The 27915-nt window shown below is 35.8% G+C and overlaps 2 protein-coding genes and 1 long non-coding RNA gene across 4 annotated transcripts; 2 read left to right on the top strand and 1 right to left on the bottom strand.

Moving 5' to 3' along the window:
- Positions 1–6319: 6319 nt before the first annotated feature.
- On the bottom strand, positions 6320–7616 carry LOC110028474. Its single transcript, XR_002294423.1, has 3 exons — positions 7510–7616; positions 7032–7119; positions 6320–6629 (listed from the first exon to the last, which is right to left on the bottom strand). It is a non-coding gene; the product is annotated as an uncharacterized LOC110028474 (long non-coding RNA).
- A 4347-nt stretch (positions 7617–11963) lies between these two features.
- On the top strand, positions 11964–21722 carry LOC110028344 (ADP,ATP carrier protein ER-ANT1). Of its 2 annotated transcripts, XR_002294420.1 has the most exons (4): positions 11964–12382; positions 16160–16528; positions 16954–17286; positions 21659–21722. XR_002294420.1 is itself a non-coding variant. In XM_020730160.1 (3 exons), exons 1-3 carry the CDS (start codon positions 12059–12061, stop codon positions 17230–17232), a joined length of 972 nt encoding a protein of 323 aa, XP_020585819.1. In that variant the 5' UTR covers positions 11964–12058; the 3' UTR covers positions 17233–17713. The 2 variants fall into 2 exon arrangements, 1 of the variants encoding a protein (XP_020585819.1); XM_020730160.1 differs by lacking the exon at positions 21659–21722 and having other exon boundaries at positions 16954–17713.
- Positions 21723–21750: 28 nt separating this feature from the next.
- LOC110028343 (protein NRT1/ PTR FAMILY 3.1-like) lies at positions 21751–23947 on the top strand. The gene is made up of 4 exons (XM_020730159.1): positions 21751–21829; positions 21940–22157; positions 22248–22840; positions 22964–23947. The coding sequence occupies exons 1-4, from the start codon at positions 21763–21765 to the stop codon at positions 23841–23843; spliced, it is 1758 nt and encodes a 585-aa protein (XP_020585818.1). The 5' UTR covers positions 21751–21762; the 3' UTR covers positions 23844–23947.
- Positions 23948–27915: the final 3968 nt, after the last annotated feature.

The following is a 27915-nucleotide window of genomic DNA, read 5'->3' as shown; positions in this document are numbered from 1 at the left end:
CATCATTTTTATGAGTTATGCAAAAAAATGATCACAACAAATTTCTTTTTACTATTTATTGAAATAGAAACTGTTGATGTGGCACAGTCAAAGGAATAAAAAGGAAGAGAAAAAAATAAGAGAGCACGTTATCACCTCCCAAAAGAGCTCTTAGGGGTGGTAAGCAGCCCGGGACTTAAATACTGTTTTTCGAACCTACACCTAGCCGATGTGGGATTTTTTGTCCGTGATATTCTCCTCCACCCAATCACGTGACACACTCGTCACAGATTGACTCCACCGAGGTTCCCACTGGACCATGGAGAGTCCACACACCTGACAGACAGTAATCGGCTCTGATACTACTTATCATCTCCCAAAAGAGCTCTTTGGGGTGGTGGGCAGCCCAGGACTTAAATACTGTTTTTCGGCCAAACACCTAGTCGATGTGGGACTTTTTTTTCCGTGACAACGTGCTATAATATTCAGAGCGGTAGAATAATGAATTATTGTCTTAGCATTGCACGAGAATTCAACACACACTCAAGTAAAAGAAAATAGTCAATAATGACACCATAAGTTTTTTATGTGGAATACTCGTAAAGGGAAAAATCACGGAGTTTGACCCAAATGTAAAAATTCACTCTATGTTAATAATTACAGAGTTCAATTGTCCCACGAATGAGAAATTGTTACTAGGTTTTCCAAGTTACAATATCGTCTGAAGGTTTTAAGTCGGTGGTGGTTGACAACATTAGTGCTCGATGGCGTTCGGTGGTTGTCAGCGGCGGTGGGTAGTGGTCGGCGGCAATCGACAGCGGTTGAATACGGTCGATGTCGATGACGGTTAGTGTTGGTTGACGACAACATTAGTGCTCGATGGCGGCCGGTGGTTATCAACAGGGTCGATAATGGTCGGCGACAGTTGTCGGCGGCCGACGGCGATCGACGATGATAAGGGTTGTGTTGGACTTTAGCTCCTTCTCAAAACATTAATATCTCTCTCAAGCTTCAACCCTCCCCTCTTGAGGATGATGGAGCTATATTTATAATATTCTATGGATAATTAATGCATGAATACAAACCCCTTTGATTGAACGGTTCAGAAGGCTTCGATGATGATATTTGATGGACATCTGAGTGTCATAATAATGTCAGATTTGAGCAATCTTGAGTTCGTTAGATTCGTCTTGTCGAGATTTGTTTAACATTCTAAATATGCCAGAAAACTTTCAATAGTGGTTTAATACTTGATATGAGTTTGATTTTACTCAAATTAGACATTATTGATGAGTTTTTATCAAGGTTTGAAAATTTCTTGTTCAAAAATAGCTTTGAGATCTATGTCATGCCTCGAGATTTGTGTCAAATGATGGAGATCTGCTGAAGATGTATCAAAAATGGAAAGTAAAAGAGTGTAAACTATATTCGAAAATTGACCATCTATTTATAAGCATGAATTCCTCTTTATTAGAATAACGAAGGTTATTATTGTGTTTTACATATGCGAGGCAGATCAACCATTCGGTGGGTTTCTTCCAGGTGACAGGCTACTGTCGATCTGTCTACATTAGGCCGATCGACTAGATTGTAGCCTTTCTAATAACGGAAAATGAGGGGTGAATCAACTGGTATGTCTTCAGTTCGATCGAGCAGATTTCCTCGTCGTGGTCCCTGTTGGCATAAATTTTTCACAAAATTTGGACCACTCTTTCGAATGATATGGAGCATGTAGCGTGCATAATTACCATCCTGTAAATCGAGGAATCCATAACATCTTCCATTGGACATTTCTGGGAATATCAAGGTTTAAGGCGTCACACCCTTGTAGTAATTTGGGGCGCCTGTTGGCAGTGAAATCCCTGATATAGTGCCAATGAATATGCTTATTTTTGAAGTTATAAGACTTTATTTTACTCATATTTAATCTCTCACAGCTTGCAGATCGTCAAACCCTTTAGCAAACGCTCACAACAAAAATCAGGATTTTCAGGCCAAATTGGTGCCCACTCTAGCTGCCTAAACATCCAAATCAGCCCCATGGGGCTCAAAACTGAGAGCCTGGAAATTACACGCCAGACTCGCAGTGCCTAGGCACCCAAAACTGCTTCAAAATGTACTCTTCAACCTGAGAATGCGGAAAGCAGGATGAACCTAATTTATCTTATGAGTTGGATGGAAAAATTGAGAAAATTCTAGTCTTTTTCTGATTTTTCTTCTTCAAAAAATTATTCCCATCCATTATTTAATCACTATTGCTTATTTGTCAACATCAAAAAGACATGAGTGAATGTTTCAATAATTGTTTGGGGTCTGCGTGGGATTCCTTATGCATTTAAATTAATAATGCTTAATCTACTTCTAAGTGAGCAAAACATGTCAGAACTAAATGCTTTCATCAAATATATCTGCTAATTGATCTTCAATATTAATAAATTGGATATGATCGTCCCTTTTACATACATGATTTCTAATAAAGTGATTATGAATATCTATATATCTTGTTCTAGAATATTATATAATATTTGTTGTGATACATGTAACACTAGTGTTGTCACACTTAAGTATGACATAATGATCATTATCAACAATCATGCATGAATTGCTTCATTAAAGGGGACATTGTAGATCTGAGGTGATTATTTGTCTAAGAAGATTATCTACGTCAATCTTAGCTAACAGAGAGTTGTGTGCCCTATCAAATTTGCATTATGATTCATCACTGAAAAGAGGAAAAAGTCATTTGGGAACATATGAGCTACAGTAAAAAGTGAATGCCCCTCATGATCCCCCTTATAAGAAAGACATAAACATAATCTCATCCCCCCTCATTTCTCTCTATAAATAGAAAACCTCTTGGCATATTAAAAGTGACCCTTTAAGCTCTCTTTTCCCTCTCATGTAAGGATCTTGCTCCTATTTTCTCTAACTTGTAACACAAGCTTGTGTGAAATAAAAGGGACCGCCAAGCCCACGAACTACCCCAATTTGCCCCTCGATGGGGCAACCCTCTCTCTTTTCCTCCCTCTCTTTCTCCACCTCTAAGAATCCAATTCTATGCCTTGAGCACGGTCCAGTGGACAGATTTGGATTCAACTTCTCACATCTAGAAAAAAAACTAGCCATAAAGATGACTTCAGAAGTAGGAAAGAAATGGTCAAAGGACCGAGTTATATGAGGTAAAAAGAGATATCCTAAATACTCATAAGAAGATCCATCATAAGAGGAAGCCAAAATGGGTCACGAGCTCCCTCCATCCTTTATGTATAAAAGAACTTGGGGTCACCAACACTGCAATAAAAACTACATAATAAGTAATATGTTGATGATGTTATAGTTAAAGCTACATAATAGGCAATAAAGTGAATAACATGATATATGTGTGTGCGTTTTTTTTTTTTTTTGTTAGATTATGATAAAAATTACAATAACAAAATAACCTATCCATTTTCATCAAACAATAATTTTGTTTTCTACATTGTCATACAATAAGTATATTATAGCATAGATTCTTATAAGCTAAACTTCTATGGACAAACTTGACATTTGGCGCCAAAATAAGCATAGATGTAAACTAATTTTTCTTCTTTCATTTTTTCTCTTTAATTTTCATACCAAATATGTAAGTACAAATTTAGGTCTAGAGTCAACAAATTTCATATAAATGAGTATATGAAATTTCTCACCTAAGAAAATACGGTAGAGAAAAAAATATATATTTTTTTTAACTTGCTTTCCACGGGACATCGTAATTAACATTATTAACCAAGGACACTTATGGAAGTTGAAAGAGTAAAATGATAATTAAAATTTTTTTGCTCAATTAATTATGTTTGTAACTATATTAAGCAACTACTTTAATTTTTATAATCTATTTGTGAGTTGGATGGAAAAATTGAGAAAATTCTAGTTTTTTTTTTCTTCTTAAGAAAATTCTTCCTATCCATGGCTTAATCACTATTACTTATTAGTCAACATCAAAAAGACATGCAAGTGAATGTTTCAATAAATGTTTGGGGTCTACTAAGGATTCCTTATGCATTTAATTTAATAATGCTCACTCTACTTCGAAGTGAGCAAAACATGTCGGAAATACATATATCTGCTAATTAATTTTCAATGTTAATAAATTGAAAATTATCGCCTCCTTTACATACATGATTTCTTATAAAATGATGAACAATATCTACATATTTTGTCCAAGAGTATCATATAATATTTTTTGTGATGCATATAACACTAGTGTTGTCACACTTAGGTATGACATAATGATCATTGTCAACAGTCATGCATGAGTTGCTTCATCAAAGGGGCTATTGTAGATCTGAAGTAAATATTTGTCTAAGGGCATTAATCTATGTCGACTTTAGCTGACAAAGAACTGTGTGGCCTATCAAATGTATCTTATGAACATATGGGCTACAGTCTTAATCATTATATAGTAGAGTCTATTTGTCAAACCACCTGATAGAGTCTACTGGCCAAGCAATCCGATCAAAAGGCTTTTTATGTGAAGTTAGTTGGACAAACCATTTTCTTATATTTTGTTATATTGTTCTCATTGAAGATGTTAAAGGCGAAGCTAATGCTAATTAAAGGATAGCAAATGAACCCCAATGCTTCACTTTCAATTAACGCGCCCCTTGTTGATTTGTTTATATAACTTTACTCCATTTAATGGTTGATATTAGTTTCTCTCGCATAGATTTTCTTTTGGCCAACAAACTTGCTAAAATTTGGTCTTTCTGTTCTTAATTTTTTAGTTTAAGAGGTTTTTAATTAGAACTTTGATATCAATTATTAAGAACGTGATTCAAAATTTAAGCAAAACTTACAGAAACATGAGTGAATAAATAAGTAAATATTATTAAGAGCACAAACACAAAACATAAGTGTTAGCTATGGCTCATATACCATGAATTTGGAGCCACTTAGATATGGAGAGGTGTTGTCTCCTGGAATGAAGAGGTGTGTCGCTTGGTGTGAAGAGGTGTCTCTTGGATTAGTGGGTTGGAGGGGAACGATGACGTGTTTGTAATTATCTGTAGTTTTTATCTATAAATAGATGTGCAACTCTATGGGTATGTAACTCTTCTGAAATAGTAAATTCGCCGCTCTGCTCCCGAGGATGTATGCCTCTGCTCCCGAGGATGTATGCATCTTTGCCGAACCTCGTTAAATCTCTGTGTTCGTTCTTTTGATTTTGTGTCAATTTCTGTGTTTTCTTCGCCCTAAATTTCACAAGAATAAGTTCTCATGTTTTTATTCATACACACATAAATTTAATATTTTACAAAGGTTCAAAAAGTGGGAATATCATTTAATTTTTTTTTCTTATGAACAAGTAGAGATAAGGATAGAAATATCTTTTTGTATGCACTAAAATAGCTAGCATGAATCTCAGAGCAATCCATTGACCAAAGATGAATGTCGAACAATCGAAGCGTCTGACTAAGGGGGCATAATCCGAACCAGCCATCCGACGACCGACTGCTCGATCAAGCCATCCGACATGCAATGTTGGTGAATCCAATCGGCAGACCACGCTTTCTGTCCCGACTACCTAAACTCATTGCAAGGACATCCGGTCGCAACTAATTAACCACTGGCTTTACCTCCATAGGAGCGATCATCATGCAAACAGTCATCTCAGTTGATCGAACTCAAACACGTCTACCAACTGATAGCCGTTGTATTACACTTAAATTGTAACGCATATATGATATTAATTAGCGCATTAATTGCATTTTGGGAAGCTGATAAACGTTCCCTCCTTTTCCATAATTGTACTATTAGATCCTATAAATAGGAGGTATGCATAAAGGACTCTCGAGGCGTGTCCAACCAAAGGACAATCAAGGATTCAACACTCTTCATCTATATCAATAATTAAGAGGGATCACAATCTTTCATAATGAAGATGGGGCTAGGTATAGAGAAGAAAACCACACAAGAACTCTTAAAATCAATAAATGATCTCTTCAATATCTTTACATTAACACAACATTTCCAATATACTCTCAAAACTCATAAAAATGAATTCGTCATACATTTGCTTCTGAAGAGGAGATTCAATTGTTTCTTTTGAAGATTTTTATCTTAAATTTGAATTGCTACATTCATCTCTATTTGAAAATTCTTGCTCTCAACAGAAGGACTGAAAATAGTATGAAAAATATAATATTTGAATATTATTCAAAATATTAATTTTTTTTTCTCTGAATAAAAAGGGGAAAAACAAGCTTATTAATCTGGTTAGGATGATTTATTTTTTTCATCATAAGAAAATATAAAAAAACAACGAAAAAATATGAAAACATTTACATACGTACTACCCAATATGAAAAGTAGGGGTGTTAGATATGTAAATACATAGGAATTGGGTGGTATGTATGTAAATACCCCAAAAATATATGACCAAATGTGTATAACTGCTCTCAAGCAAACTGCACCCAGTCGAATTAGAAGCATAATCCATATCTAGATTGAAGTAGGATTTGCAACATCTATAATAAGAACACAAACTAGCAATTACATATCACATATTGCAAATAAGCTGTCATCGTAGCTTCATACATATATATAGATATTACTAATAGTCTCAGAAGCAGCATTCCTCGCAAAGCCAGCAGCAACAAAGTGCAGCAAGACTGCAAGTAAGAAATTCATTATGAACACCCTGAAGAATATCGGCCCTTTCAAAGCTGGAGAAATGTTTTGTAAGGAATCTGCATGAATGCATGCGGACTCCATATACAATATTGTAGTACACTTTTATACAATATGTGTACCATCACACTATAGTATATAAAATCCGCATGCATAAGAACTTCACATGTAATAATTCCTCTAAAAACTGACTTCATATAAACATTAGTATGCATACAACTCAATTCTCATGTATTTACATATCTAACAAGTAAAATTTTAATTTTTATGCATACGCCACATTACTCATGCATGGAGAGATATGCCTCACTTTATAAAATTTAAAATGAAGCTAACAGAACTTTAGTATGTGTAAGAAAGGTATCAGAAAGTGATCACTTTACCATCCTTCAATGAACCCTTTCTCCCCTCTCTTCTTGCTTCGTTGACAGCATTTCTTCTTTTTCTTTGCAGAAGCTTCAGTTGGATAGCCTGTACAAACCCCATAAGTGCAACCAAGAAAGAAAATATATATTATGTGCCATTATAATTTAATAAATTACCATTTACTCTAAGCAAAATAATAATCATAAGGAAGATTTACAGACATATCACACAATTCTCAATTATTTACACATCAAACACCCAAACTTCTATATTCATAAGAATATCCATGGAAACTTTTAAAGAGTAGGTAGAAGTGATGTTTTTGTTATTGTGAGATTAGTGATTTGAGTTTTATGCATGAAAATATGAAAATTTAGGTTCTAGATATGTAAAGGCATAAAAATTGTGTCATATTTATGTAAATGCCCCTCATGAGGGCTTTCCTTGCTCATCTACCTCACATATGTGAATCAAATATGTCTTTTTATGACTAACCAGGAGGAGGCTGGTTGGCTTTGGTTCCTCTACTTTCAGGTTTATTCATGCTGGTGTTGCTGCAACTTATAACAGGGAAGAAGCTAATATCATATATATTATATATATAAAACTTCTCACCTCTATTTATATGCGCAGAGCTTAAAGCCTCCACCAAGGCATCAATGTCTGAAAAGAAGTAGAAGGTTCCTTCATAACTTTTGGACTAAGTTTAATAATGTTATGCTGATGCTCTATTAAATAAATCATATGTTTTGTTATTTTTTCATTAATAACTGATAATTTATAAAGAGCTTGTGAGAGAGTTTATGATAGTAAAATTCCTAATAGTCATTGCAGAGTGAGTTGTCTTGATTTTTTTTAAGAGGGTCATATGAATACAATAATTTATAAAAATAGTCCTCATATTCTTTCAAAGGCTTATATTAAGAGAATATGTGGACTAATTTGATATTGTTATAGACTAGCATTAAAATGATTCCATGCAAATAGTGTGGGGACTATTTTGACACTTTACTCTTTTATTATAATTACATTAATAATATATATCATTATATTTGCAATTTGATCAATAATCTGGATTTTTCCACTCTTTTTTTTCCTTCTTTTCAAATTAGTCAAGAGCATAAAATTATGCCCACCGGCCTGCAGCTTTTCAGTAGTGTTTAAAAAATATATATATTCGGACAACAATTCCATTGCTATAAATTTATATTTGTAAAAAGCCATGAAGGAAATGGGCAAAGGGCATAATTTTCCTTTGCTTTGAAGGAACTTTTGACAAGGCTTGGTTCCTTTTCCCCTTGCTTTGAATTTCTTATGGATGTCGGCTATCTTTCTCTTCAACAGTTTGAGTTAAGGAATCGGATTCTACTTCTAGTTTACTTTGGCAAATGAAGCTAAGAAAGATTTTTGATTGCATAGAAATAAGAGTTTAGCTCAAAAGTTAAAGATTATTTAAAGATTGTGATGATTTTTTGGTAGGCTTGAGATGAATAAAGCTCACGTTATGAGCCAAAGTATATCATTTACTTCATTAAGAATCAAGTCTTTTGAATGGGTAAGCAAAAATTGTATATGACAAAATGATGGCATCATATTAAAAACACATGAATCTGGTCATGTGTTAGGACGAACCAATTAAGCAAATCAATTGTTTAGCTTTAAAAAGTTAATAGGGTTTAGTCCTAGCTTTCAAAGTTTTGAAACATACTAAATCATAGAAGGAAAACTATAAGACTGTAGAAGATTTGACACAAATAATCAGTACCAAGGTGGTGGCAGGGCTATAGTCACACAAAATTGTTAGAAAGATTTTCGTACATCTCACTCAATTCTTATGAACATACATATCTAACTCCTAAAATTCAATTTTTACATGGATACCACATTACCTATACATTAAAAGACCCATTTCATTTTTTAGAAATTAGAATGAGGAAGAGTGGAGCGACTAGACTTACCTTCCTCAATGTTTTATGGTAGGAGCGGAGTAGAAGGATGAGAAATATGGGAGTTTCGATGGTCCTCAGCTAGCTCAAATGGTGATTGTATTGCGAATGTTTGTTGTCAAAGGCGATGATTTTGAGCAAAACTAGGAGGGGGAGGGGGATAATCGAGGGGCAAGGGGTTCGACTGAGAGGAGGGGGAGACACGGAGAAGAGAAATAAGCAAGAGTTTCGGGCAGAGAGGGGACAAACAGGGAGAAGAGAGATAAGTTTAGATGATGGGATCAAAATTTTAGGGCGTTTGCATCGGCTTTCCGTTGACTTTGCGTCAGACACATTCAACACAATTAAGTAACCGCGAAGGACTTTTTATTTTGTGGTGTCATTTTTGTCGTATTTGTGTCCGGACGCTTTAGAGTACAATATTTGCGTCGAGTTATTAGACGTGAATTCGAAGCAAACATCGTCACAATTCATATTTAGATTTCGACTATTTAGTATATCTTTTGCATCGAATTAGTGAACACAAAGTAGAAGCAAAATCCGACACAAAGTAGAAACAAAATCAACTAATATTCTTAAAATTATTTGTGACATAGAATAGTTAATTCACTAATTCAAGTTTTTTGAAGTAGATGACTCTTAATAGACAACATGGGCCAAAGCTTAATTAATCACTTCAACTTGTCCTGGCCTAAATAAGCCTAGGGGGTTATCTATCCATCTATTCTTGTTGCAAATAAAAATGATTTTAGAAAAAAAGTCTACAATATCCACTTCAAAATCGTAAAATACTTATTAATTCTATGCAGTCTTGAACATTTAAAATAGAGGCAAAAATTTGTGATCGTAGAGAATTCCAAAATTCTTACAATAATTAAAAGTGCAATCAATCATTCCTTATTACTCTAAAAGTTACAATCAATTAGTGTAGTTGTGAATAATGATATTCTTTGACATTTAAACTTGGGTGGAAGTCTATAAGTTAAGTGCGTGAGAGAGAGAGAGGGAGAGGGAGAGATGGTAAAAAATCGTTGACTCCAACTTACTTTATGAAGAGGTAAGAGTGAGGCCGACATAAATATAATTAGCTAATATTTTAAAAAAAAAAGTAATGACAAACTTTCATAATGATTTGTTCATATGCCATACATCCATTGCTTGAGTTGAAAGATAGATGGTCCAATATAAATTATTTAAAGTTCATATTACATTATGTCTTAAAGACACCCTTTCAATGAATTACAACATAAGATATCCAAAATGGGGAGAGGTAGAGAGTGAGATGGAGAGGAAGAGGGGGAGAGGGGGAGGGAGGAAGGGAGATAGAGAGAGAGATAATAGAACTTTGTTACATAATATGACCAATAAATAGTCCATATGTTAAATCTAGCTTGGCAGGGAATAAATTCACCAGCACATGATCGACCTTCAACTTGAAGAAAAAAGAAGATCAAATTGGCCAATTCAAAAATAAGAGCAACCAAAAACATTGAATTCCCATTATGAATAATAAATATCCATAGAAAGTAGATGTTTGATGAAGAGTTGGACATGTCATTTTGGTGCTAGAAACCCTATTAAATCCTAGAGAAGACATGATTTTTGTTGTACAATAAATCTTTTTTAGAGTATTTACCTATGAATATTGAAGTATTGGCACGTCCAATCGAACTTAAGGCAACATTAAAGCTCATAAAATGGACTTGGTTGGTTCGAAGGGACCTTCTAACATACGAGAACATTTGTGGTCATCAAAATGAAATCTAAGAGGAAATGTCTAATTTGAGCTAATTTTGATTAAGCCACATTTTAAAATATAAATCAAATAATTTTTTTTGGCATATCCTAATGTATTAAAATATTCAAAGTTTGATAATACTAAGAGTGGCAAGTTGCTTGTCTAAACTATTTTGAGGCTATTTATTTAGCTCTTATAGAGCTTATCATGAATTTAAGCTAATCAAGATTCATGATAGGCATTAATACCCACTTATTAAACTTCATTCAGACCCACTTACAACATAATATGTATTTTCAATAAATACTAAAAAGGAAAACTTATAATTTTCAGAAGTTATTACTCCTATTTTTATAATTTAATTCATGTGATTTGTCGACATTATAATTTACTGCATACGAGATACTGAGATGGTGCATCTCCTTTCCATTAGGCCCAATTAGCCCGCCAAATTTTGAGCCCATTACGAAAAACATTAGTGGGCTAAACTCACGGGATTTAAAATGTAATCTATCCACATTGGGAGTCCCACTCACTATCAAGACTAATTTGGTAGTAAACATGTTTTAAAAATTAAAATATTTTAGATTTATAAATAGGAATATTTCGGGTGTTATTCATAGGGCTGTAAAAAAAGTTTGTTGTTCGCGAACAGTTCGTGTTTGTTTCGTCAATGAGTTCGCGTTCGATTCGTTCGATTAGTTAAACAAACCAAACACAAACAATGATGCGTTCGTTTGTGTTCGAATAGTTATTGTTCAAAATATAAAATAATTTTAAATAATTATATATGAAAAATTTATGATATTATCAAAAATTAAATTTTATAAATTATAATATATAATAAAAAAATAATAATAATATCTTAAAATACTATATTAGTAATATATAAATATAGATATTATATATTTATATAATATAATTTATATAGTTAATATAATATATTATTTATATATATTAATGTTAGGGATGTTAGACCAAACTGGCTCGTCGTTTGCGAACAGCTCGTGTTCGGCTCGTTCGTTAAAAAACGAACACGAACAGTGACTTCACAAATAATTTCGCACACGAGCTTATTTCAAATAAACTAAATTTCAAACGAACCTCAAACGAGCACAAACTTTATTAGTTCGTGTTCGATTCATTTACACCTCTAGTTATGCATGAATATGATTTTTTTTTTTGGATATTAAATGAATATTAAAATAAAGATAAAAAAACTTCTTTTCAAGCAATACTCCTTATCCTCGCTTCCTGCCCAAAAAACTTACGATCCTCCCCTTCTACTCGGCTTCGTCTCGGGCAAACACCAGATTGTACCTTTTTTAGCCGCTCCTTGTTTGAAGAAGCACATGCCCTCATGTGTTCCTCAGCTCCCGCCACCGTAGCGGGAAGGGCGGCTTCGAAGCCGACCGACAAGATTGCAGCTTTGAAGCCGACGGAGAAGATGGCGGCGGACTTTGTAATCGGCGGTGCTGCCGCTGTGTTAGCGAAAACTGCGGCGGCCCCGGTGGAGAGGGTCAAACTCCTTCTCCAGAATCAGGGAGAGATGCTGAAGAGGGGGCATCCCATGAGGCCTTATCAAGGAATTCGTAATTGCTTCGTTAGGGTTCTCAGGGAGGAGGGTATTTTCTCCTTCTGGAGAGGGAATCAAGCCAATGTCATTCGTTATTTACCCACCCAGGTTCTAATTTCTTTATCCTGTTGGCTTTTTGCTTGATGTTTTATGCTTTTTCATAACCCAAATTTGATTTTAATGTCGCCAATTATGATTCTGTTCTTTCTGCATCTTACTTGAGCACCTTCTTATAAGTTTTGGTGCATTCCATTTGATTCTAGTGGATTTCTATCAAATTAAAGATATGAGTTTTATGATGATCTTCTGCCACTAAAAGGGGAATGCTCGTGATTCCATTTTCAGCATTATGCAGTCTTAGTTATTATGATTATGAAGCCAACATATTGCGGAGAGTTGATTACATTGGGCTTAAAGTATCTATTTAGTGTTTTGATTAAAATGGGAGATAGCTTGAAAAAGGTTATTTTGTTCCATTTATTCATCATAACATTCAAATTTCTACTACATTCAAGCTATTTATTAACGATCCAAGATGCTCCAACCTCGATCAGTCAAGCCAAGACGTTGGCTTGCTCAAACCCAATGTCAACCCTAGGCAGAGCCTAAAGTCAAACATAGGGTCAAGCCAAAAGTCCAAATGGGTGCATAAAATACACAACGTTACATGGAAGCTACATGAAAGGCAACATTTAATTCAACTGGCTTGAAGAAAGCATTCAAATTAAGGGTCTATTTGGGGCAGCTGCATATTATTTATAATCTGCTTATAAACAGATTATCCTGACAATCTGATAATCTGCAGATTATCAGTATAAGCTGGCTTATTGTTTGGGAGAGCTTATTCATGACAGTTTATTTATAATTGTTGCTGGATAGATGACCATTCTATCTCTGTTCTGGGATGTTTGCAACAGAACTATATGGGAAAAAAAATAGATAAAATAGAAGCCAGAAACCATTGCAAATCAGTTAAAAAAAAACTCAAATTATAGGTAGAACAATAATTGAAAACGAGGACAGAAAGCCACATGCAGGCAGATGAACCCATGGAGCAACTCAAAAAGAGTTTATAATATCAAAGAAAAAGAACACCTATAATGCAAGGGGATCTATGTACTGGAAAGACTCAGCAGGGGCCACTCACAAGCAAGCCAAACAGTGAAATAAAGAGGATAAGATTCGTTTCTTCTCAGTTAAATAGCATTTCTCAGTTAAAATAATACGATTGATGCAAGAAACAGAACACCTATAAAACCTTTCAAAAATTTTAATGTTGTATATGATTTCACTTTTTAAAAGCACGCAGCAACCGCCATTGATGGCTCTGCCGATCAAAGCCCACAAAATAGGGGAAGAACTACCACCATCACGGCTTCCTTTAAGTATCTTTAGAAGAGTAAGTATCTTTAGGAGAAACAAAACTAAAGAATAAAACTATAACATTTCTCAATTAAATAGCATTTCTCAGTTAAAACACTAAAGTTTTTGAGATAGGAGCCACAGGAACCAACTTTCAATGAAGCATTTTGAGATAGGAGCCACAATAGGAGCCACAGGAACCAACTTTCAATGAAGCATTGCTCAACTCACCACCACAGGAGCGCTCGATGTAAATAGGATTGTTGAACTCGCCACAGGAACACTCAATGTAGGATGGTCAATGAGAGTAGAGATAGGAGCCATATAACAAAGAGCAAAATAAAATTCACCCCCATCCTACTGCCTAATTCATTCATGGAAGGCGAGTTGTGCAAAACCATAAGCCATAAGAGGGATTACCTATGAAATTTCAATTCATCACCTAAAGGCACACAAATATCTCAGAGGGAATGGTTGTTGATAAACAGGTCACAGACGAAAATGAGAGAGGGGAAGGGTAGACGGGATCGAGGGCTGAGAGCTGGGGAGGTTGATCACAGAGCTAGGGCAACGATGCGAGAACGGAGACAGGATTGAGGGGCTCAGGAGTAATAAGTTGTGTCGGAACGCGGAACGTGAAATGCGGGGTAATGGGAGCGGCCGTAAAACCTTCGGGTTATAATGTAAATGAATACACGCGTTCCATGACAGCCTACCCCAACACAGTAACCAAACGGCTTTGCGGCGTTTTGAAAACGTCGAACGCTCAAATAAGCTGCGCCATACGAACCCTAAATACCACAAATGTCTATCTTATGGTTGAGTCACAAAAGCGGAGCAGAATTGGGTGGTATATTGTCCTCTTTATTAGTGGGTTCAATGATTGGCCATAGGAAATATTATACCACATGAATTATACCACAAATTTCTATCTTAATGTAGGCAATTGATGCGGTATTTTGGTTTTCCATTTGTTCTTATCACTATTGAATCTGTTATTTAATATGTTTAATGTGTAGAGATGTGATTGATGATATGAGCATAGGATTTGCTCATGTTACAGGACTGGCCATAGGTGGCAAACATAATACCTACCATGTTTTACATGAAAGATGACTCATGGATTTTTTATATGCATGTGTACCTATGCGTTCCATGATACTCTCCATGTGATCCTATACCCTTTGCACGACTATGGATGTGATACTATGCGATTTTACCCATCTTTCGTACATGCATCTTTATAAAAAGATCATGGTTTTGTTATGCCTACACGTGAGTCTGTCCTCCCTGGACCGACTGAAGATATTATAACCGGCCCATAGACGGGCCGGTCTTGGCGATAGAAGGAAGCGGGGCAAACGGGGGAGCCACAGAAGAAGGAAAGGGAAGAGTGGGGTCCACTAGGATCATAATCACCTATACAAGGAGGATAAATTAAGGTAGTCTGGAGGGAAAGTAAGGAAGGATTGTGTTTGAATTCTTGGGAGGGGATTCTATTAAGAGGAGAGCCTGGGTTTGCTTTTGTTATGCTTATTTTTGTTTGACTGTTGTTTTCTTTCTTTGTGTGGTGTTTCTAGCAACTTCTAGGGGGTGGGAGAGACGATCTACCTCTTGAAAAGTAGATCAACCTTTTGTCTTGCTTGTTTTCCTTTGATTTTCATAAGTGCAACCCTTGTTTGTGTTTCTTCCACCTATCTATTTCCATTTCATTGTATTTTGTTCGCTGATTTTGGTATCAAGACTTATCAAGTTCCATGATGCACACATAGACATACTCATCAAAACATGTTATGCTTATCGTTCACATTGTTACATGATGTGCAACTTGTTACTTATTGTGAGTATCAAATGTGGAAATTACGATCACCCAATATGAATGCAAAGGAAGATATTCATATGTTGGAAGGAATAACAAGATTTTTTGTATTTTTTTAGAAACTATTATTGACGGACCAACTATTTTATTTCGATTCTCAATGATCCCATGGTTAAATTGGTTTGAAATGATATACATGTTTTACTAGTGTCATACTTGTATTATGTAGCTTGTATGTACGCTGATATAGATTGCAATACATGGTGCAAACTGTTATATTGATATCATGTATGCATAAAAATGACATTTTTAAATCTGAGAGTACGTTTACTAGTTCTTGTTCGTACATTAAATTTTTTAGTTTTTTTCCATGTGATACTCTTCCTATTATACCTATATGTATTGGTTATGTAAATATTTTCTTTCGCAATCATGATTTCTGTATAGTTTTATGTTGTACAGGGTCGAAATGATACCGAGTAATCATAAGATTCTTTTGGATGTAAAAAATACATCAGTATCAATGTAGCCTATGTTTTATTTTTTTTTCATTTACTTATCATGTGCATGTAAATTGCCTTAAAATTATCTCCAATAACTTTGGATTTTGAAGAGAGCGTTGCTATGAAATGATATTTGACTTCTTGTCCTAGATTTTTTATAAATTATTTTCATTATAATATTAATTCAAATGATCTCTGCAGGCCTTCAATTTTGCATTTAAGGGCTACTTTCAAGCCATATTTTCATCTTCAATGAAGGATGGTTATGCTACATGGTTAGCTGGAAATGTAGCTTCCGGTGGTGCCGCCGGAGCAATAACTTCGTTACTCTTATACCATTTGGATTATGCACGGACTCGACTTGCCACAGACACGTTTGATCGCCAAGCAGGCAGTCAGCGCCAGTTTAAAGGGCTTCTGGATGTTTACAAGAAGACCCTTTCTAGCGATGGTTTTGTTGGCTTGTATCGAGGTTTTGGGGTGTCACTAATGGGTATCACTCTATATCGCGGTCTCTATTTTGGCATCTATGACACCATGAAGCCTATTGTCTTGGTTGGACCATTTGAAGTGAGTGATAGGTCACCATATTGTTCTTCTCAAATTTCAAGAGAAAAGAGGGTGTTCTTAAATAATCGAGTGAAGTGTCAAAATAATCTCCCGACTAAGTCCTAGAGTCTGTAAAAGTGCCAAATTAGTCTTTAGACTCTTTTAATATAGGTTGAAGTAGTTTTTAGGGAGGACATTTTTAGCCCCCATTGAAAGAGTCTAGAGACTAAATTGACATACGAAGAAACATCGAAGTTAACAGCAGAACAAAATTGATAAAGGTTTTGAGAGTTGAGGTATTAAAACACTTAGAAAAACCTAGCATTAATTTAAACAATCAATATAACCAAGGGACTATTTTGATCAATTGCTCGCATTACACTCTATATAGTTTCTTAACACATCACAGCTTTGTTATAACAATGAGATTCAAATTCTTATTACAGGAAAACTTCTTGGCCAGTTTTGCTTTGGGATGGACTGTGACAACTTCAGCCGGGCTTTGCGCCTACCCATTCGATACCTTGCGTCGTCGAATGATGATGACTTCGGGACGACCCGACAAATACCGAAGCTCTTTCCATGCCTTTCGGCACATAGTTCAAAGTGAGGGATTTTTCGTTCTGTTTAGAGGAGCATGCGCCAATATGCTCTCAGGAATGGCAGGAGCTGGAGTGCTTGCAGGTTACGATCAGCTCTGTCGTTTCGTCTACCGACAAAGTTAGACTAGCTCTGTAATATGCAGGGAACTACAGAAGGTTGGTTTCAACCGATCAAATGTAAGTAATTCAAATTACAAACACCTGTAAATAGCTTCCTGATTTGATTTTGAATTTGTCATTTGTGCATATATAACTCATTTGTATGATGAGAACTGTACCATACTCGCATTGATTATCAATAAGAAAAGGGAAGTTTACATACCTAGCACATAATTCTTATGTATTTACATGTTTTACACAAACTTTCATATTTACATGCGGGGCACTTTGATGCTTTAACTTCATGGTTGGAAATGTGTAGTTCACTTTTTAAATGCAATAATAGTGATATTTTTTTATCTGATATTGAAGATTTGAGCACTATGTGTGTAAATATGAAAGTTCAGATGTGAGATATGTAAATACATATGGATTGTGTGCCAGCCATGTAAATGGCCCCTAAAAAAAAATTTTTTTTTTGCCCTATCAAATACTCTTCTAGTTCATGAAATTTAATTTTGTGATGATCTCCTCTTTTTAATTTGGTAGCTTTCATGACCTACTGCTAGTTACTGAACATGGATTAGAATTCATAACCATTTGTAATTTTTCTGTTTGATTGAAATCAGTCTGCTTGGAAGAGTTGCAACAACAATTTTCCAGGGTGGTATCTATTTTATATATGAAGGTTTTCTGTTGAGTGAAAATTGACTTCAAGCTGGATTTTCTTCTAATTTTGTTGGAAGATTTACATACATATCACTCAATTCCTATGTATTTACATATCTGATCACTAAACTTCAATTTTTACATATATGCCAATGTGATGTGAAATGTTTGGGTGACATAAATGTAAAAAGTAAAGTTTGGGTGTTGGATAAGTAGTATACCTCCTTTTTTCTTAGCACTTCTAATTGGAATGAGCTGCAATAAAAATTTTGATAGGCATCTAATTGTAAAGAGCTGCAATAAAAATTTTGTATGCATTCTGGCTATAATACAGCTTAAAACAAACTCCATTATAATATGCAAATTCTAAGTTAAGGACAAGAAAATAAAGTTGCCAAGGGCTACAGAGAAGCATGAAAGTTATTAGAGTGAACCATAACAAGATAAAGTTATTACAAAACCACCATCCTTCTTTGTGCTTATAATTCTTTGTAAAATTGCAAATTTTGTAACATAATTGGTGATATTTATTAAAAGAAACAAAATTCTTTTCTTTGTTATTTACCTCATTGTTATCACCTCCCTTTTCCTCCTCTGCCTCTTCATTCATAGTCCTTGGTGTTACCTATTTTTGGTTATTTTTAAAGAAATTCGGAGTCGTCAACTTGTCTACTTATATGTCTTTGTATTATTCTCTTCTTAAAATAAATCTTTCTCCTGAATCATATAAATGATTCGAAGAGGAAATGATATGCACCAATAAAAAGACAAACAAATTTGAAAAGAAACATGGAAGACTAATGTGTACATAATCCTCGTGTGATAGATCGAAAGTATATGTCCAAACAATATCAAATTGAAATACCTCGAAACACGGTATCCACAACGAGAATCTCTATATAAGCCACCAATAATCAGAAAACCAAAAAGTACATTTTTGTTCTTGTCTCTTAAATATGGACGTATCCTTTTAGTTAATTACATCTTAGGAGATACCTAAGCATAATTTCGATAAAATAATTTTGCTTATATTATCATAATCTGATGAAATAGGACATCAAAGAATGATTATTTAGTATGGGAATGCCTCGATACTTTCAAAGCTCTCGCTGAGCCACAGGACAGAGAGTGACTCTCTCACATCCCAAAAAGGTAGCGACTCATCGTCATGTGGAACTTACGAAATAACCAAATTGGCTCGACCGCAATATCCCTATACTTTACAACTCACTAGGTTATAAGGGCAAGAGGGTGAATCACCGCATTCAAAACAGGCAGCAATTCATCAGTAATCGGACCATCAAAACGATATCAACAAAGCCGCAAAAGGACGTCATGACTCAAAAGGGTTCAACAAAGGAAGAGCAGAGTGATTCTAACAGGTAGAGGTCGTCGGGTCAAGGTACCATAGATCCATCATCCCAAGCTACTAAGACCCTTAGTCTACCCGGTCGTGAAGGTAGTCGACCCAACACATCTAGAGATCATCGTTCAGCAATTCAACGAATTGTGTCTTCCGCAAGGACCTTGGTAACACTAAGGTCAAACGAACGAAACTCTATTTTATGATTATCAGGTGGAGCTCCAAGAGATGTGACTTATACTTACCGAAGTAGTGAGGATGTCGTTGGAAAGAGAGAAGAAAGGGAGGCTCAGCTACAAAACTGGAAACCAGACATGAAAATTTCAATCCCTTTATCGATCAAATAAAAAAAATAGACATCATGCAATACTGAAAAGTCGCAGGCGCATTGCTCAATCCAAAGGACATCCTTCTAAATGCAAAAGTCTCGTAAGGACTTGTGAATGTGGTCTTATCCTGATTCTCAGGAGTAATGAGAATCTGATGGTACTCTGAGTACCCGTCTAAAAAGCATAAAAAAGGGGTGGCCAACAGGCTTATCTGATCTAGAAAAGGTAGGAAGAAATGATCTTTTATAGTGGTTGTATTTAATTTTCTATAACTAATGTATATTCACAACCAGTGACATGCCTATTAGGCATTAGTTCATTTTATTTTCTGCTACTTGAGGTACACAATGGATAGAGCTAATCCAAACACCATCGAAAATGGGGTAGATAATGTCTGTATCTAGTCATTTCAGTATCTCCTTTTTAACTACTTTCATGACAGAGTTTAGTCTTCTTTGAGGATCTATCCTAGGTTTATGATTTTCCTCCATAAGGATCCTATGCATGCATATCGAAGGATTAATCTCTTTGATACTTGCTAAGGTCCATCCAAACGCTTTCTTAAAATTCCTCAAAAAACTCATCAATTTTTTCTTGTGAGAACTACTGAGTTCTGAGGATATGATAACAGACAAAGTAGATTACTTCTCTAAATAAACATACCTCAAATATTTAAGAAGTTTTTTCATCTTTAATTTAAGCGGTTCTTCAATGGAAGGGACTAAAGGTTTAAAATTTCTAGTAGTATCCAATAAATCAAACCTCTCTCTATAGATCTTTGGAATAACCTTTATAAGTAGAGCTGATTCTTCCTTTAAGTCAGTAATATCATCCTCGATCAAACTTTGCTCTACTAGATTAACTTCACAGCATTCCTTAAATTGGCTTCTACAAAGTCGATCCATTAGATCCATCCTAAAAAAATGAATCCATACTAGAATCAAAAGGGAATTTCATAAATTTTAATACATTTAAAGTAATCTCCTGATCATTCACCCTCATAATCAACTTTACATTCTGCAAGACAATCATAGCCCTACTAGTGGCAAGTTGAAGGGTCACAGTGGTATGTGACACTTCTCCTAAACCTAATCTCTTAAAAATTGACAATGACATAAAGTTGATACTAACACCTAAATCATATAAAGCCTTCCCAAAGAATTTCTCTTCAATAGCACAAGGAATGGTAAAGCCACCAAGATACTTAAGTTGACTTCGACGATATTTGAAGTGAGTCGGTCATGACTTGTTAGCCGTCACATTGCTATTTTGCCTTATGGTTGACTTGACTTATGAAATAGATCTCAATGTCTGCAGTTCCTTACCAAATCCAAGAGTTTTTTACGAATTATTTGCATATTGTCAACGTAATTTTCTGAAATTTTGACTCACTAAAGAAAGTCTTCTCCAAAAATTTGTAGTGGATTCTCATGCAACACCGAAAATCTTCTAACACGCATCAAGATGATCCAATTCCTAGTGTGTAATATCATAGAATACTCAATTTTTTTATTGACTTTCAAAGTCAATTATCACCCAACTAATTCTTAATTAGATATTTCAAATCACGGTTGCCGCAAGCGTAGAAACTTCTCTTATTGCATTCCAGCATGCATTCCTAACCGAAACATTAATGCTCTTTGTTTATTAGCCCTGCTATGATTGTTTGATAGGCAGTTAAGTCAAAGTTGACCCAAAAAGGTAAAGTGGACGTGCCATTTTAGAGGAAAGAATTATTCTTCTTGTGGCAACAAAATAGAATTAATTTGACTTGTCCATATCTGTCTATTATATAGTAGCTGTTTTATTGTGGATCAAATAAAAAGTAGAAGCTTGGAAAAGGCATGATCCTTATATTTAATATACATCACTAATATTATATGAAGTTATATATGATTGTTTAGTATTACTTTGTTATGTAAGCCCGAATGTATACGCTCCTTTACGTACGTACTTACATACAGAATAAAAGAAATTGATTAAATATTCAGATCAAAATTTACGTTTAAAAAATATATATATATTTTAGAAAAAAATCGGAGCAGCTAAATGAAACCAAATCAACGTGCTCTTCATGAATAAGATGCAGATATTGTATATATAAGCCTATGTCGCCCAGAGAGGTTCCATCCAACCATTACATACGTTCTCCTACTATTTCTTTGCCTGAAGAAAAGAAGAACAAATAGATAGATGGCTGACAGTGGAAAGAAGGAGAAGAAGAAGCTGGGTGGGATGAAGACCATGCCTTTTATATTATGTGAGCGCCCTTTAAACGATATTATATACGATGGATGATGATTAATGATTAAAAGTACATTAGTTGTGACACAATATATTTATTTATATATATGAAATTGGTAAATGCAGCAAATGAAGTGTGTGACCGGTTTGCGACGGCGGGATTCAATGCAAATATGGTGAACTATCTGAGGAACGAGCTGCACGTACCGTTGCTTCAGGCCACCAACACCCTCAACAACTTCGCGGGAACCGCCAGCTTGACCCCTATCGTCGGTGCCCTCATCGCAGACTCATTTGCCGGTCGCTTCTGGACCATCGCCGTCGGAGCCACATTGTATCAACTGGTACCTAACTTCTCTTGCTTCATGCTCAACAACCCAATGATTAAAAAATATGTAGTCAATGTACAGTCAATTAACATATCATAATTGCAGGGAATGCTGGGCGTGACCATATCTGCAATCCTCCCGTCCCTCCGGCCGCCGCCATGCTCCCCCGATTTTCCATCCACTTGCCAGGAAGCTGCCCCATGGCAGCAAGCAATATTCTACTTGTCCCTTATGCTCACAGCAGTTGGGTCCGGCGGGACGCGGCCATGCGTCGTGGCATTCGGTGCGGAACAGTTGGAGGAAAATGACAAATCTGGTCGAAAATCTGGGAGCGAAGAGTCGTCGGGGAAGGGCAAGCCGAGCTTCTTCAACATATACTTCTTCTGCATCGGACTATCGGTCATGCTCGCCCTCACCGTGGTGGTTTATGTTCAGGACAATGTGGGATGGGGGATTGGCTTTGGAATCCCTACTGTCTCCATGTTCATCTCCATCCTTGTATTCATCTTCGGCTACCCGATTTACATACGAAGGAAGCCCGGCGGGAGCCCGATGGCCCGGGTGGCACAAGTGGTGGCCGCCGCCCTGAGAAAGCGGAAGCTCGTCGTGCCCACTGATGGTAGTGTTTTGTATCAGAACAGGGAGCTGGACGCTGATATTTCTACTGTGGGTCTGCTAGCCCACACCAAGCAATTCAAGTAATTACTACTTCTATTTGATTAACCCTTTTAATTAGCAATCAATGTCGGTTGCTCGATCCATCTGTTTGTTAATGTAAATTTGAAAATTTACATAAGCTTTTTTATTGAAAAAAATTGCAGGTTTTTGGACCGGGCGGCCATCGTTGCCGACGGCGACATAGATGAGAGCAGCAATCGTCCCATTCCATGGCGGCTTTCGACTGTACACAGAGTGGAGGAGCTGAAGTCCATATTGGGAATCCTTCCAATCTGGTCGGCCGGAATCTTCATCTCCACCGCCACCTCTAATAACTACACCTTTGGCTTAGTTCAGGCCAAATCAATGGACCGCCAGCTCGCCAGTGGCTTTAGCATTCCGCCAGCCAGCTTCTTCATCTTCTCCTCCGCCTCCATGCTCCTCACACTTACCCTCTATGACCGTGTAATTGTTCCCCTAGCCCGCCGCCTCACAGGGAACCCAGAAGGAATCTCCCAGCTCCGCCGAATCGGCATGGGCCTCGCCATTGCTGTCCTCTCTAATGTCTCCGCCGCACTGATTGAGAACCGCCGGCGCTGCGCTGCGGGTCATATCAGTGCGTTCTGGCTGGTGCCGCAGTGCATGGTGCACGGCGTAAGTGAGGGGTTCGCTTCAGTGGGGCTGATGGAGTTTCTTTACAAGCAGTCGCCAGAGAGCATGAGAAGCATTGCGGCGGCTCTTTTCTGGCTGTCGATATCGTTGGGGCACTATGGAGGAACGTTTCTGGTGACGATGGTGAGCGACCTAACAAAAAGATCGGGAGAAGGGGGTTGGCTACAGGATGACATTAATGAGGGCAGATTGGATTACTACTACTGGTTGGTGGTTGGGATGCAGGTTTTCAACTTGGTTTACTTTATTATTTGTGCTAAATCTTATGTTTTTAAGAGATTGGAAGTGGAGGAGGAGGGTGATGCTAAGCTCCACCTTGGCGATGAAGATGACCATGAAGATCACCCTCACGTGCATGCTGCTGTAGTCTAGGACCATTTGTTCTAACTCAACACATTTTTTCCCCATTTTTCCCTCTATATTGTAATTATTCTTTCTATTTACTTGTATTGTTGAGAATTTTTTTTTTCAATATATTGATTTGTACTGTGACTTTTTATCAAATATTATTAAATTGTTTTGAGTAAATTTTATTATTTTTATACTTACTTTATGTTATGATCTTGATCGTAATCTTTATGTTGATGTGTATTAACTCAATCATATGAAAAGAAATTTATTTTTTATAGTTAAAGTGGGGATACTTATTAAAAGACACATGGATCACTTCTCTCCAATCTTCCTCTTCTCCGTAGTTGACCTTCTTTGGTTTGGCATTGGTTTCTTCCATCGTCACCTCGAGAGCTTCATTATATGCTTTTAGGTATTAGGTCTTGTTCCGCCTCAGTTGTTATCACAAAAATATAAATCTTGGTAATGTCACCAGAAAACATGATATGCTCCCTATCAAATTGTTTAAATTCTTAAAATCAATTTTTTCTACACATTAAGGTTTCTCATGCAAGTATACATATCGTTTCAGTAACATTGGACTCTTAAGAGTCTCGAATATCAAACCCACAGGCAATAATGTGAAGCTAAAGTAGGATAATATTCTAGTCTATGTAATTCGTTTTTAGTTTGGAATATTGAAATACTTAAAATTTTACTAACCCTACTGCAATTATATAAAGTTACTCCTACAGAATTTCTAACTACGTTAAATGAAGAAGTTTTGCCAATTGCTATGGTTACTTTTCCTTTCCATGATAATAATAGAGTGTAGATATGAAAGAAATGTGAAACAAGGTAAAGAATTATGATAAATTGAAGCATAAATCCTCTTTATCCGCTTCCGAGCGTATAAAGATGCTTGGTTAAAGTGACATTAATTGCTTAAGTCCCACATTGAACCCAATGAAATTATCTCCCTATTTATTTGCATCTTCTTACAGTGTACTTTGATTCATACCCTATAGTTTATTTTGTAGTTTTTTCATGTCATAGCTCTTCCGAGTTCTTACGGGTTCACAACACATTTTTACAGATTAATTGGCCGGATTGAAAAGTAAATTAAGTACAGAAGAAAATCATCACAATTATAGAATAAAAACTATTTCGTGCATGTTATCCACATTCTTACACATCTACTAGATCACCACAAGGAAAAGCGAGAAAATTTACTCAGAAAGCATGAATAAACCACAACAAGAATGCATAAATACCAAGAGATTTAACACACAAAAGTGTTTCAGAGAATCACAAACCCAAAACACGAATATACTTGTCTCTCTCTCTCTTAATTTACCTTGAGAATGCTTCACTCAAGCCCTTGCTTTTCTCCTGCAGACTCTTCACCCAAGCACTCACAAACTCAACAATTCACTCCCTTAGACTTGCTTTCACAAGCCTAGAAAGACCTCGAGGTGGCGATGGAAGAAAGCTGACCCAGAGAAGCTCAACAGTGTAGAAGAGGAAGAATGAAAAGAAGCGATCCATGTGCCTTTTAGACTCTGTTTGTGGCAGCTGTTTTAGCGTGATGAGACAACGGTCCATCGTATTTTGTCATTTTACTTTCCCATTGCGAGAGTAGTGCCACATAGCGAAAAGTATTAAACAAGATCGACCCTGTGACCTGTGTTTATTCTCAAGATTTTTACGCACATACCCCTCTTTCGACCCCGCATTCATGTTTTCTACTCCTTCTATTTCCATAGAAGCTTCTTCATCCTCTAACTTAACCGACGTGTCGGAGTCCACATTATTGCGGTATCCCCTCTCCCTATATTTTTTGAGAGATTTTCTTTTCTCGATGCTTTGCAATGTGTAGATTCAACTGTATTTTTTTGTTTGGTGCTTCTATATAGTGATAATTTTGATGTGGTGGATCTTTCCCTGGTTTTTTTTTCGGCCTCACTGCTAGTAGCAAATATGTCTAATTTCATTCAAAGTCACTAAAATTTACTAGTGGTACCACATGTGGCATTCTGTTGAGAAGAGAAGCATATTTCTCTCTCACGCACATATTATGAAATGAGGCAGAAAAGTAGAAAGAACGGGACAGTAATGCGAACCAAGTTTTTTTTTTTTTGGTCTTACAACTAGTAACAAATATGTCTAATTTCATTGAAAGCCACTGAAATTTACTGGTGGTACCATTTGTGACATTCTAATGAGAAGAGGAGCATATTTATCTCACACACACACTTTGAAATGAGGAAAAGTGGAGAGAAAGAGACAATGATGTGAGTCATCTTTTTCATTTTTATTGTTTGGTCTCACAACTAGTAGCAAATATGCATAATATCATTCCATGCCACAGAAATTTACTAGTGGTATCAACTGTGGCATTCTGATGAGAAGAGAAGTATAATTCTCTCACACACACACACTATGAAATGAGTCATATAAGAAGAAAGAATGAGATAGTTTTGTGAGCAATGTTGCTCTTTTTTTTTGCATAACAACCGGTTGCAAATATGTATACTTTCATTTCCAACCATTGAAATTTACTAGTGGCCTCACAACAAGTAGCAAATATGCATAATATTATTTCATGTCACAGAAATTTAGTGATACTACTTGTGATAATCTAATGAAAATAGAAGTATATTTCTCTCTCACACACACACTTTTATATGATAAAGAGAAGTAAAAAAGAATGAGGCAGTGATGTGGGCATTGTTTTTTCTTTTCTTTTATTTTTTTTTTACATCACAGCTAGTAACAAATATATACTTTCATTCCCATCTAATAAATTTTACTAGTGATACCACCCATGACATGCTAATGAGAAGAGAAGTATATTTCACACACACACGCACACACTGTGAAATGAGTCACAGAAAAGAATGAATGAGACAGTGATGTGAGCAATGTTTCTCTTTTTTTTGGCATCACAACTAGTTGCAAATTTGTAAACTTTCTTTTATAGCCATTGAAATTTACTAGTGACCTCACAAATAGGAGCAAAGATGTATATTGTGATTCAAATCCACTGAAACTTACAAGTGGTATCACCTAGGGAATTCTGATGATAAGATAAGTATATTTCTCACTTTCACACACATTGTTATATGATAAAGAGAAGTAGAAAGAATGAGGCAGTGACGTGAGCATTTTTTTTTTGTTTGCCTTACAGCTAGTTACAAATAGGTATACTTTCATTCCCGACCATTGAATTTTACTAGTGGTATCTTCTGTTGCATTCTGATGGGAAGAGAAGTATATTTCTCTCACACAAGCACACACTGTGAAATGAATCGTAAAAGAAGAAAGAATGAGACAGTTATGTGAGCCATGTTTCTCTTTTTTTTGCATCACAACAAGTAGCAAATATGTATACTTTCATTCCAACCACTGAATTTTACTAGTGGCCTCACAACTAGTAGCAAAAATGCATAATGTGATTCAAATCCACTTAAATTTATAAGTGGTATCACCTAAGGCATTCTGACGATAAGAGAAGTATATTTCTCACTCACACACACACTGTTACATGATGAAGAGAAGTAGAAAGAATGAGGCAATAATGTAAGCATTGCCACTCTTGGTACTCCCTATTAAGTGAGGCGTGCATCCAAATTTCTATACTATCATGCAGTGAATTTCTACTTCTGAAGTATCAAGTATATGACAATGACAATTCTGCAATAAAAAGAATTACTAAACATGAGAAAATGGTCATTTGTCGAGAAATAATTGGCAGACAGTTGTTTCAAGCAGCTGAAACAAATAGTCAGCTAACTTCTCTGCAGCAGTATTACCGTAGCAGCTTCCAGTGACAGCTAAACTGTAGCCGCCCTAAACACACTCATAATTAGTACCCCTACTTTAACTGTACAAATAAAGTTCTTTTGATATGATAGAGTTAATGCACATCAACATAAAGATTACGACCAAGATCATAAAGTAAGTACAAAAATAGTAAAATTTACTCAAAACAATTTAATAATATTTGATAAAAAGTTACAATACAAATCACTAAATTGAAAAAAAAAAATCTCAACAATACAAATAAACAGAAAGAATAATTACAATATAGAGAGAAAAAAGGCAAAAAAAT

Source organism: Phalaenopsis equestris, unplaced genomic scaffold (genome assembly GCF_001263595.1).
Source record: "Phalaenopsis equestris unplaced genomic scaffold, ASM126359v1 Scaffold000511, whole genome shotgun sequence".
NCBI lineage: Eukaryota > Viridiplantae > Streptophyta > Magnoliopsida > Asparagales > Orchidaceae > Phalaenopsis > Phalaenopsis equestris.
Note: the sequence above shows the minus strand (reverse complement) of the source record. Positions and strands in the feature narration are given on the sequence as shown.